The sequence below is a fragment of the Cervus canadensis genome, chromosome 27 (genome assembly GCF_019320065.1).
Source record: "Cervus canadensis isolate Bull #8, Minnesota chromosome 27, ASM1932006v1, whole genome shotgun sequence".
NCBI lineage: Eukaryota > Metazoa > Chordata > Mammalia > Artiodactyla > Cervidae > Cervus > Cervus canadensis.
The window spans coordinates 17355437-17369096 of record NC_057412.1 but is presented as its reverse complement, the minus strand read 5'-3'; the positions used below and the strand labels follow the sequence as shown (position 1 = coordinate 17369096).

The window sequence follows — 13660 nt, the reverse complement described above, 5'->3', positions numbered from 1 at the left end:
GTTTCAAAAAAGAGGGAAATGTTAAATGTCAGATTTTGAAAATGGCAAGGACATGAAACTATTTATTGTGTTGACAACTAGGAAGTCACTGGTGAAAGCAAAAGAGGAGGCCAATTACAGGGGCATTGAAGAGGAAGTGGGGAGGAGGGACAGAGGAGACACTGAATGGACACTGCTCTTGTGAGAACGATAGCTTTAAGGGACAGAGAGGAATGCTTTTTTCCCTTGATTTTCTTATAAATATGGGAGACAGGAGCATTTCTGCCATTCTAATCATCTTTTCGGTCACTCTGTCAGGTTACGGAGAAGATAACTGTACTATGCAAGATGTGTCAGTGTATGATAAAACAAATGAAGGCAAGAATAAATGAAGAGTGGGTGGTAGAAAAGAGAGACAGGGTGTAAGAAACATGAAATTAAATTATGCTTTAATTAGTCTTGACTGAGAACTGTGATATTTTAATTTCTTTCCTCAGATACTTATGACTGCTATTTCATTTGGTTAGTAAATACACTGGTAATAAAAAACTAAGTTTTTTGAAGAACTGTCTTATACATTACATAGGAATTATTACACTGTATTTGTTCTACTTTGTAGTATAAATACAGCCAAAATGTTGACTGACAATGAACTGAACTTGATTGTTGACATACTGAAATTATTCCAATGAGTCAAAGCAACATGGTCAAGGTTATGAGGGATACTTTAACACCACCAGACTTCCTCTGTGTGTGAACTCTGTTTTCACAGCAGACTAGCAATTATCATTTGCTAAATTCATGGCAGATATTATTTCACCAGTTATCGTGAGTTTTAGATATTGAAGATGTCATTTAAGTGTATTTGAATTGCACTCTGGTGGTTGGAAGGCACTTTTACTATTAATTTTAATCCTCATTTTATGTAGGAAATGAACACTAAATGTAAATTTTAAATAAGGTAATACATGGAAAAGTATACCAGTGATTGAATTTATTCTTCATAAAAGGCAAATGACTCTATATTGCCTTCTAATATACCATATAACTTATTCTTGTTAACTGTATTATCCTTAGTTACCAAACAATTGCTGGCACACAGCAGTTGCCTAATTAATATTTACTGAGTGAATGTGTATAAAAATCTCTATGAACATAGCTTTGACTCTAAGATTCAGATTTTCATGGGTGCCACAAACCATTGTTTTGCCTTGCTGTTATATAGTTGAGACAGTAATGCCAAAAAGCTAACTGAAATAGACACACTAGTTTAAAACTATTTGTAAACAGACACTGTTTTCCCTTATTACAAACTATAAATCCAAGGCTCGGTGTTTAATGGGCTTATTCCCCTTATCAAAATCCTAATAGATGGTGTGCCAAACTGGATTAGAATGATTTAAATTCATTCTAACTAGAACTGTGACAACATTTTGATAATTTTGCAATGTTACTCAGCCACTTGGATTTCAATTACTTGTTACATTTTCCACATTAACACCTTATTTGAAATTCACAATTAGTGTTACTATTCTTTATAAGGTAGAAATTAAATTTAAGATGCTGCAAAAGTACCTTTGAACATCTAAAGTGCTATATAAAGTTATGCTGTCTTAGCACCTGCTTCTTCTCTTTCTAGGAAGTATTCCTAGATGAACAAAAGGGAGATAGCGTGCAATTCCAGGACTGGTGCTGATAATTTCACTTTAGTTTGTACTGTCTGCCTCCACTTACTCAGAACCTACTCTCTCTTGAGAGGAAGATGAATCAGACTAAGTATGTTAGCCTCTGTTACTTGAACGGCTGGAAGGATGGAGAGCAGGTCAGAACACTGCCTCCTGACGAGCTGACACCTGTATGATTCTGCAGCAAATGTCAGTCTGCAGCTCAGCCTCCTTGTGTCTTCTGGGCAGCAAGACTGTCTTGTGTGTGTCTCTTCTTCCCAGTCCTTCCCTCTTCTCTGATGATTGAATCTACATTTTCTTGACAGACTATTTAGATTACAACCTATATGGAGACTGTATCATCCTACTCTCTTAGGTCATGAAAAAGGTCTACTTTTGGATATTCCACCAAATGTGTATTAATCAAACAGCATCACAAGTAAAAATAGCTTTTAAAAAGCAAGCACTTCTCGGGACCTAAATTTCGTTCCTTGCCTAACCATTCACATTGGTGTAATTCATCTGTAATTTTGCCTAGAAGTTACTTAGTATCTCTGAGATTTCTTAGGAGTTCATGTAATTTTCATTGGAAGCAGAAATGATTTAGGCACTTGGACTTCTGCGGTCAGGTTTGGACTTCCAAGCTGTGTGATTCTAGATTAGCTTCCCAGACTCTCTCCTTACCTCCCTCATTTATCAAATTGGGATAACCTATCTCATATAGCTGTATTAAGAACGAAATAATGCATGTGAAACACAGAATAGCTGATAAATACCTATTATTTAGATAAGTCACTTACCTAAAAGTGTAAATCCCTTAAGTATTTGACAGCTGGACTAGCTTCTCCCAACTAGAGAGTGATTATTTCATTTCTTCCTGAGTAGAGAAATTTGTCTTTGTTTTCTTTCTTCACAGGCAGTATTATTTTGTATGCAACAGAAAAATTCCCCTTTATTTCTGGGCAGCTAATTTCTCTTTATCAGCTTTCTAGTAACAGTTATTATAAAATTATTTCAGTAATGAAAAGTGTATCCCTTTACTGAGAATAGATAATTCTGAGCTAACAATTAAAAGATTTCCAATCTGGATTTAATTTGTTTCTGGATAACTCATAAAACATTTCTTTTCATCTCTGCCAACACACTGGGTGGAAATGAATTATGAATTTGAATCAGAATGTCATTTTTATCTATTGTAACAAATGCTTTATTTATAATCATGGTGTTTCTATTAATAAGATATGCTGGATAGTAACGTACTGTTTCTTTGTTTTCAACTTTAAGTCACTGATTTAAAGAGTGTACTTTTATCACAGACTTAACAAGCACTCCAGATCATCAAATACCTTGAAGGGGTCATCATGATGAGCAAACACCACTCTGCTGAGGTGTTCGGAATAATAGAGTTGCAGCATGTAAATGAATGTAGAAATTCCCACTCTAAGCATAGTCCTGTTTAAGACTTCTTGTTCTGTAGAGAAAAAATACTATCTGTTTTCTATCCTCCTGATTGCAAAAAAAAAAAAACACAGATATCGCTGTTAATATTATTTGCTACATTTTTCTTTTGAATATAATACAAAGTTCTATTAGTAAGAGTCACAAAGCTTTTAGGAGACTCTAGAAAGATCTCAGACAATTCTGTGGAAGGGCAGAAAAATAACAGAAGAGTTTCACTATGGGCAAGATTAAGGGAAAAACAGAAAAAAAAAAGACAGTCCTCTACAGTTTCCTTTAGGCTAATGCACTCATCAATCGAATATTTCAAACACTCATTCATAACTTCTGGCCAATCCTCATGCTACTGCTAATTATATACTAGTAAATAAAGGAGGCTCAAACCCAAGTCCTTATGGAGCTAGAAATGGAGGAGGGTGAGCACAAATAAACAAAGAAATAAACCAATAGTTACAGCAACAAATTAAAGCAAGTGCCATGAAGAAAAGGGTGCTACTAGCAGGAAAAGCACATGGGGTTGACAGTGCTGCTGGGGGGCAGGGAAGGCTGCTCTGAGAAATATTAATAACTTTAAAAAACTAGGGCAGGCAGGTTTTGCTGTGGCACCACCTCTCAAGTATTTCAGCCAGGCATGAATCTGTTCACCTTTTCCACAGTTCACTTCCAACCCCAACATTTTCTGTTGTAGGAATGGAAGGGGAATTTGCTTATTTATTTATTCATTCATTTTGAAAAGAAATATATGTAGTATAGGATAATACTTTACCTTTAGACGTGCAGTGTGAAGTACTCATGGGCTATACAAGTGAGGATGCCTACACATTAGCTGCACATGCAGATGTGTAGTTTACGGGTGGGGAGAAACACTCTGCAGCTTCATTCTGAGCATCAGGAGCAAACCAATCTGAGCACCACTGCTTATATAGCCAAGTATTCTTGGAACAAACGGCAACAACTGGAGTTCAGCCTTCTGAATTAGATTCTGGCACAATAATTTCAAGATTAAGAAATGAAAGTACAAAATTTGAGAACCAGTATGACACAATGAACTTAGGTATCTTGCCAAGAAAATCCAACTAGTAAGTGGCAGAGTCAAGATTCAAGGCCAGGTCTGAGTCCAGGGCCCACATGGAGCAGAAGGAAAGCAGTGGCAGATGTACCCAGCTGTAGAAAAGCAATCTTCCATGGAAAGGTGAAAGAAAATTAGAGATACCAAGGGAACATTTCATGCAGAGATGGGCTCAATAAAGGACAGAAATGGTATGGACCTAACAGAAGCAGAAGATATTAAGAAGAGGTGGCAAGAATACACAGAAGAACTATACAAAAAAGATCTTTACGACCCAGATAATCACAATGGTGTGACCACTCACCTAGAGCCAGACATCCTGGAATGTGAAGTCAAGTGGGCCTTAGGAAGCATCACTATGAACAAAGCTAGTGGAGGTGATGGAATTCCAGTTGACCTATTTCAAATGCTACATGATGATGCTGTGAAAGTGCTGCACTCAGTATGCTAGCAGATTTGGAAAATTCAGAAGTGGCCAGAGGACTGGAAAAGATCAGTTTTCATTCCAATCCCAAAGAAAGGCAATGCCAAAGAATACTCAAATGACTGCACAATTGCACTCATCTCACATGCTAGTAAAGTAATGCTCAAAATTCTCCAAGCCAGGCTTCAATAGTACGTGAACCATGAACTTCCAGATGTTCAAGCTGGATTTAGAAAAGGCAGAGGAACCAGAGATCAAATTGCCAACATCTGCTGGATCATCGAAAAAGCAAGAGAATTCCAGAAAAATATCTATTTCTGCTTTATTGACCATGCCAAAGCCTTTGACTGCGTGAACCAACAAACTCTGAAAAATTCTGAAAGAGATGGGAATACCAGACCAGTTGACCTGCCTCTTGAGAAATCTGTATACAGGTCAGTAAGCAACAGTTAGAATTGAACATGGAACAACAGACTGATGCCAAATAGGGAAAGGAATTCCATCAAGGCTGCATATTGTCACCCTGCTTATTTAACTTATATTCAGAGTACATCATGAGAAACGCTGGGCTGGATGAAGCACAAGCTGGAATCAAAATTGCTGGGAGAAATATCAATAACCTCAGATATGCAGATGACACCACTCTTATGGCAGAAAGCAAGGAACAACTAAAGAGCCTTTGATGAAAGTGAAAGAGAGTGAAAAAGTTGGCTTAAAACTCAGCACTCAGAAAACTAAGATCATGGCATCTGGTCTCATCACTTCATGGCAAATAGATGGGGAAACAATGGAAACAGTGACAGGCTTTACTTTTTGGGCTCCAAAATCACTGCTGATGGTGATTGCAGCCATGAAATTAAAAGATGCTTACTCCTTGGGAGAAAAGTTATGACCAACCTAGACGGCATATTAAAAAGCAGAGACATCACTTTGTCAACAAAGGTCTGTCTAGTTAAGACTATGGATTTTTCCAGTAGTCATGTATGGATGTGAGGGTTGGACTATAAAGAAAGCTGAGCGCTGAAGCATTGATGCTTTTGGACTGTGGTGTTGGAAAAGACTCTTGGGAGTCTTTTGGACTGCAAGGAGACCCAACCAGTCCATCTTAAAGGAAATCAGTCCTGAATATTCATTGGAAGGACTGATGCTGAAACTCCCAATACTTTTGGCACTTGATGCGAAGAGCTGACTTATTCGAAAAGATCCAGATGCTGGGAAAGATTGAAGGCAGGAGGAGAAGGGGACGACAGAGGATGAGATGGTTGGATGGCATCACTGACTCAATGGACATGAGTTTGAGTAAACTCCGGGAGTTGGGGATGGACAAGGAAGCCTGGCGTGCTGTGGTCCATGGGGTTGCAAAGAGTCGGACATGACTGAGCAACTGAACTGAACTGGAAAGGTATGAGGAATTACCATGTCAAGAAGAGAGGCTGAGAGAAAGCAGGGTAAGTTTATAGTATCTAACATATGTATAATGAGCAGTAGTATTAACCATTATATTTTATGTCCTGAGATGGGTCAGAAACTTGAAAATTCTCATAGCTTTTTTGCAACAAATTCACATGAGATCTGGCTGTATGCCGATCCTCAGAATACAAAGCTTCCTTTGTAAAAATCCATTCCATTTCAAACTCCTGGGTTAGAAGAATCACGGGACCTTTACTTGTTGGTCTTAGTTGTAGCTCAAATAGTTTGCTTTCAACATGGTAACCTTCAATTACTAGAAAGGCCTCTCTGTTGCTCATCTTGTTAGGTGGACACTCAACATCTTTTGTCCCTTTCTTTGTAAAGTACTGATTTCATTTGGAGCAGCTTCTCTTCAAAGGGCAGTGAAACGTATAACAAATTGTTAAGGAGGACTTTAGGAAAAGCTCCTTTATAGATTCAGGAGAGACGGCTACCATGTACCTTTTGTCAGATGCCCCTTCTATTCTGTCTGAGAATAAGGAAGCAATGACTGGAGTTCCGGCAGCCATCCTGGCTCATGAGACGACTGATGATGGCAAATATGTGTTAAAGAAAGTGGATTAGTAAAACAGAAGCAGCTTGAGTCTTTCTGATCATGGTGCTACCAAACAGACTCCAGAATCAACTTCTTTTACTATGAGATATGTAAATATCCATCCTGTATTATTTCATCATTATTATTTGGATTTTCTGTTACATACAGCCTGACCTAATTTCTAATGGGTATATCTTTCCAACCAAAATTCGTTTATGATCTCAATTTTAAGTTCATCCTAAACTTTAGAATTAGAAAGTTTGAAGTTAAAAAGGGAAAAAGTTGGGAGTAACTAAAACGAGGCCATCATAAAATTAGGACAGGGAAAAGAATCTGGAACCTGGCTCCTCAGATATGGCTTGTTAGCTTACTAGATGTGGCTAGCCTAGCTTTATCTTTTTAAAAAAATATTCTATAAAGTTATCACCAATTAAACCTACAGTTTCACTTCCACCCCTCCTAACTCCTGTCCAAATAAAGAGGTTTTACTGCTAGAGCCATTTTAAGTGTTCAAATTTAAAGTGACATTAAAAGGCGGTTAAAAAATTAATTCTTCATCTGTACTTCTAAGTATAAAGACAGCTAAGCTAAACTCAAAAGTCACTCAGGCTTTATATTTAAAAGTGCTCTTTTAGCTAATAGCAAGCCATGATGTTTGTCATTATGAGAAGCAAGAGAAAGAGGTTAATGCCAAATGGAGTTAGCAACATACAGCCTCCCTATCACAAGTAAAGTGGTGGGCCTTTACTCAAGTGGAAAGATGCTGACGTGTTAGAAACAAGACAAAGGGAAGAGCTGCTGACAGGCTCTGAGTAGTTAATAATCAGTCCCGACTTCCCAGCTAAATCAGGGATTTAATATGAGATTCAAACTGCTCCCTGACTACTGGCCATGGGAACAACGTTTTGGTCAAAGACTCAGAGAATCAAGGAAAAATGAGATTAAAAGTGAGCACTGGGTTCACCAGTGCCTTAACTAAGAGCAAACATCTACAGACTTCTTGCTGAAAAGATTATTAAAGATCTGAATTTGGGTCTGTTTCTAAAAAAGTTCCCAGAAGGTTCAACCAATTAGGGGAGAATGAAGTCTGAGATGGATTTTACAGTCTAGGATGGACTAGTAATTATATGAAATGCTTACTTAATCAACTAGCAAGATCAACTCACACTGAAAACTTTGGCATAAGAGGAATTGATCTCTGTCTTATAAAAAGCTCCTCTTCACTGAATAAAAAGGAAGTCAATATTAGAGGAGGAAGGTAAAAATACTAAGGGTTTCCCTGGAGGCTCGGACAGTAAAAAAAGCTGCCTGCAATGCAGGAGACCTGGGTTTGATCCTTGGTCAGGATGAACACCTGGAGAAGGGAATGGCTACCCACCCACTCCAGTATTCTTGCCTGGAGAATCCCAGAGACAGAGGAGCCTGGCGGGTTAGTCCATGGGGTTGTACAGAGTCAGACACGACTGAATGACTAACACATTCATACACAAAAATACTAATTATTCGCACAGTATTTTGGCACAAAATGAAAACTGATACTATGAAGTAACAGACTGTAGCTCTGGATCTCCCCCACCCCCTCACCTTTAGTTTCATTTCTGACTGTGCTATATTACAGCTGAGTTTCATGACTGGCTCCTGACTACCCTGGGCTACCTTCTTCCCAGCCTTAATAGCCTAGGGAATGGTAGTCAGTAAAGAACTTTAGAAAAATTTGAGTACCATGAACTATGATGCACGTTAGTGTATTTGATTATACATGCATAAAATGTTTATAGTGTCTTGGCGCCAAGGACAGGTCATAAGTATTAAGAAGTTTATGCATCTTTCTCTTACTCCTAGAAGTAGACAAGTAATTCCAATGGTGAATTATGTGTCCCTCCCCACCCCTTGCCCAAATCAATTTCCTTAAAGAGTATTTTTTAGGTTCTTGAAGTATATCACCTCTGGTTTGAAAGTATATAAAAATGTAGGTACTCATTTCTTTGTAAGTACTGCAAAGACACAGAAAAAAGGCAACTTACAGCCATGCTCAGAATATGAAATCTTTCCTACAAGATTTAATTTTTTTCTTTCTTCTTTCATTTTCATTTTATAAATATATGTATGCCCACAGTTTAAAAAATATGATAAGCTTAATTTTGATTTTATGCAAGCAACATTTGATTAGGCTAGTTTTGATCTGACATAAGCTACAATCCAGAAGGTTTAAGATATTAATATTTTTGTTTACTATGAATCTGTAGACTCAAAAAATTCTAAGAAAATTTTTAACTAGGTGAAAGAAGAATAGAAGGCTTTAGAGCAAACTTGGCAGTTAGAAAGCTAAGAAACCAAATGAGGGCAACATTACCACACTACAGAAAGGTTATACCAAAAGTAGGAAAGTTAAATGCCCTACTTTTTAAAGTCCCACTTACTTACCTAACATTTATTGATTGGTACTGTGCTTAGAATTTGGTAGGGGACAAAAATGTTCAAAAACATTTTAAAAGGTTTACTGACGTAAACAAAGAATATAACTTGTTTCACCTTTTTTTTCATTGACTTTTAAAAAACCTGTATACTGATATAAAAATTGAAATTTTGTGGCATTCAGGGTTCTCATTTCCCTTCTTTTCCCCTAAGATTAAAAAAAATAATCTCATATTAAAATGGCTATACTGCAGAAGTTCATCATTGTGTTAAATATGAAATGTATTATATTTGTGAGACTTAGGAATTGACTTCAGATAAGTTGAGAAGAAAATTTAATTCTAAAGTAATTTTCCCTAGGAAAGTTTAACTGGCATTTAAAAATGTCAATTATATTTAAATTTATATTTAATTTATATTTAAAAATATAAAACCTTGAGTGTATGTAGAACATAAAAAGAAACAGTTCTAATTCAAATTGAGAATTATTTTTGTCTTTTAAGTTAAAGATAAGTATATTTCAACAATGTAGGGCTTATGACAAGCTTATACACTGAGATAGATTTATCAGAGATGAAATATTTATAAGGATGGTACCTGAGAAATATCTGTATATTGTCTATACAGTGATGAAGAATCAGTTCAAAGGCATTAAAAAAAAAAACAAAACTAGAAAAGCTAATATGAAAGTTTAGGTTTCTTCAGAAAAATCTGATCACAGCATGAACACCCCTAATGGTAATGTAGCAGGAAACACTGGCTAGGAAAAGTTGGCTGGCCGAATATCAAGGACAGCAATTACGATTCAGGAAAATAGGTTTCTAATATTACCCCATCAACTAAAATAACCATTGACAGTAGATCAATGGAATTAAAAGGACATATACTAGAACTAGATGCCAGGCTTCCATAGTCGAGCAATATCATTCATTGCTGAGCAACTTCAAACTTCAAAGTGCAGTTTCTAGGTCTTGAAAGTTAGGCTCCATCAACCTTAAAATGGATAATAGTAGCCATCACAGAGCTATTTTGAGTTGAATAACATAATCCATATAAGGTGCTTAGTGCAGGGCCTGGCACGAAATAACAGCCTGCCATCACCACCAGAGCCACCCTGAACAGTCCCACAACCTGATTGTCAGTTTTCCTCAACGTAAACACAACTTTGGGCTGAGTCATTTCCAATGTCTCTGTCCATCTAGAACCAAAATTTACAATGAAAAAGAATATACAGGGCCAATATTGTTTTATGCATTTTATGCAATCCACAGGAAATCCATGTTCTCCCATAGATTATCATGTTTAGCAACTACACTTCTGAGAGTACAATGGCAAAACTGTCACAACCAGTATCTTAAATGGAAAATGAATGTCATATAATTAACTCTACATGTTTTTAATAGTCATATTCATAGTTATAATTTTGACTTTTACTACAGAGTATCTAAATATATTAATTTGGTGCCTACAACAATTTATGAAAAACAAGTCTTAAGAGGAATCTCAAGGTAGATAACCCCTTTTTTTTTTCAAATGGAAAGAACATTTGTTATCTCCTACTTAATAAACAGAACCAGTAAAGAAATTAATCTTTAGATTAAAATCTAACAAAAGCTCTCTACTGGTATGTTACAATTCAAAATTCAAATGGCAGACAAACTTATCAGCAGAATATTAAGATCCTTTTTTGTGTAACATAAATATTTAAAAAAATCAGAATTTATCAAGGTAACATCAAGATAAGGAAACATACCCCACATGTTTCTTGGAGGCAAACTACTGATACCCACAGACACATTAGCTGTGCATCAACCTAAATACTTTAATAATAGAGATTTAAAAAAAAGTATTTGGAGAACTCATTTGTGTACTGTTAGAGATACTACTGAGAAATTTTAAAAGCCTTTTTAGTTTAAAAATTATTAAAGGTGTGTGTTATCACTGACAAGTTATCTAAAAATTTTAAAATGTGTTTCAGATAATAAGAGCACTGGAGAAAAAAATTATAGCTCACCTCAATTATGTACTAGCACGGTATGGCCAAAACAACAAAATTACATTTGGCTATCAATGTAAATGTTTGGTTATGTTAGTTCTTAAATATTAAAACAAAACACAGATCTGTTAAAATCTGACAATCCAATAAGCTCTCAAAACAGAAAAGTTTAGCAGTCAATACTCATTTTTCATTTTTATATTAGTAAAACCGAGTTAATACTGTGGGAGTCAAAAAAAAAAACAAGTTTCTCTTAAATTCATAGCTGTGCTACCTTCAGTTTCATTTCCAGAAACCCTTATCTTTAACAGATTTCCACTTGACACAATTTACAATCATTCAAGAAACTTTAGTTTTACCTTATAACCAGAGTTCAGCATGAAGTAGTTCTGTAAAGTTCACGGCATAAAATCAATCTATCCTGTGTCCTTACCGTCAATATTTAGCTCAAAACAAACGTGGCAGAAGGAGAGTGTTTCTTTGTCTGTTCCCAGTTTACAAACACTGCAGATGTTGTCATCATTCAAATCAATGCTTACAAACTGCTCCTCTTCGTTCATAGTGCCCCTATTAAGAAACAGAAAAAGAAAGTTACACAATTTCAAGAACTTGTCATCACGGCAAAAAAGTAGGAACTTCTAGGAAAGAGAAGGATGCTTTTCAGTTTATCTCAGGCAACAGCCTCTCGAAACAAGCATCGCCACACTAACACTTTTACTGTGCAAGGACACAAAGCTAGTAAAACTTAAAAGTCCAGCCGCAAGTCACACTATGCCCAAGCGCCTTTTTTGGTCCTGTGTTGTATTTAGTTGAGAGGAACTGATGAAGAGCAGTTTTCGGGGATTCTAGACCGCTTCCATCCCCGACCAGGCGCAGAAAGAGCTTAGCAGCGCGGCCTGTTCCGCTACCGGGGTCTGTCAACCTACTTAACGCTGTTGAAGGGAGGACGAGCGAGGCGCTCGGGACACAGCTCTCCCTACTTCATTGTGGGAACCTTAGATGCGTCTCGCTAGCTCGGCGTAGCGAGGTGTGCTATTCCAGGTCTGAGGCGGGCAAAATGCACGTGGAAAAAGTGAACACTAGGGCGGGGGTCCGGCCGCGTCCCTGGCATCCGCACGGGAGGTCGGGCAGCGGCTCAGCGGAGCGGCTCGGGCACGGCCAGAGAAACCGGGATGGCCAAGCCCGGCCGGGGCAGGGGCAGGGGCAGGGGCGGGGGGGGGGGGCGGTCCCAGAGAGCCCAGCCGGCGGGAGCTTCGCGTCCCCTCGCCCCGGGGCTTCCTCCCACCCCGGCAGAAGGCGTTCGAGAGCTCCAGCAGCCGGTCCGTCCGGACTCAGCGCTTCGGGGAGCCTGGTTCCCGCCCGGCCTCCGGCGTTTGGGGGCGCCCGCCCGCCCCTCAGGGTGCCGCGTCCTTCTCCCCGACTGTCCGTCGGGGCGTCCCGCGCGCAACAGAGACCGGGGCCGCGGGGCTGAGGGCTAAGGCGGCGGGACCGCGGGGTCGGGGACCAGGGCGCGGGCGGGGGGAGCGGGAGCTTTACCGTCCGGGTTCGCGCGCCGCCACAGCCGCCGCCGATGCGCGCGGCTCGGGCTCCTCACTATTGTTTCCGGCCGCAGACTAGCAGCCAGCCCGCGCGGCCCCGCCCCCTCCCGGGGGCCCCGCCCCCTCCCGCCGGTGCCATCCTTCCGAGGCTCTGAGGGGAGAACGGCGGGGCGGCGCGGAGGGCGAGGCCGCGCGCTCGATCGCCGGCCGCCAACCCCCGCAGCTCCCGGGCTGCACCGACGCCGCGGCCTCGGCTCGGATTTCCTCCTGATCCCGCGTCTCCTGGCCCGTGTCTCTCACCGTTTGGTGGAAGGTGGCTCCTCACACGCCCCTCCTCGAGGCAAGTAGATAGAGGAGTCCGTTATCACCTCCCCCTTTAGCGTAGGGAAACTACTGCCTCCGGGCGGGGGCCGCGTGGGCCGCAAAGTGACGAGGCCGGGGGACACGGCCAGAGATACGCGGGGAGGACTTTGGGTGAACTCGCTAGGCCGAGGCAAAATAGTATCGCTGAACTTTGAGTTAGGTGCTGGTTGACGAGTTTAATGGGAGAAAAGTTTGTGTTTCAAGTTTTCGTCATTTAGGGGTAATTTCAAATGCAGAAGCTTTATTTTTTAAGATTGTTGTAGAAATGGGGCGCCCCTCCACTGTAATATGGCGCATTCCTAACACGCCTACGAGGATAATCCCGGAGCCCCACCTCTTATTTTAGGTTCCGCCCCTTTAAAAAACGGAGGTACTCAAGATCTCTTTTGCCCACTTTGCTTGCTGTTATGATTCATGTAGCACTTTGACTTACATTTTCTATTGTAAGACTCACAACAGTTTAGAAAAGAGAAGCCAGAAGAGTTCTTATTTTGCCTCCTAAAAATGACTAACCCAGATTATCTATTGGTTAGAATCAGAGGTGGGGACTTGATCACAGGAGTTAGCTGTTATTTTCCAGAACATCATAAACACCTCTATTGTTTACACAGAGGGGACTAGGTTGTCAGTCTACAGGTGACTGGTTGTAGGAATGGATTCCGTAGAACTTGGGAACTTCTAGACCAAACTAGCACTTAATGTAAACCATCAGTGCCCCAAAAAAGTGATCAGTGTTTTTGCTACTTGAA

The 13660-nt window shown here is 39.6% G+C and overlaps 1 protein-coding gene across 2 annotated transcripts in view; it reads right to left on the bottom strand.

Moving 5' to 3' along the window:
• C27H21orf91 (chromosome 27 C21orf91 homolog) overlaps positions 1–12959 on the bottom strand; it is a 33147-nt gene extending 20188 nt beyond the window's left edge. Inside the window, exons 1-2 of one of the 2 annotated variants that reach the window (XM_043448843.1) lie at positions 12849–12959; positions 11444–11577 (exon numbers count right to left, since the gene is read on the bottom strand). In XM_043448843.1, the coding sequence (XP_043304778.1) occupies positions 11444–11570 (127 nt within the window). In that variant the 5' untranslated portion in view covers positions 11571–11577; positions 12849–12959. Of the gene's footprint in view, positions 1–11443; positions 11578–12546; positions 12678–12848 lie in introns of those variants that run through there. The other variant, XM_043448842.1, reaches the window with a different exon arrangement.
• Positions 12960–13660: the final 701 nt, after the last annotated feature.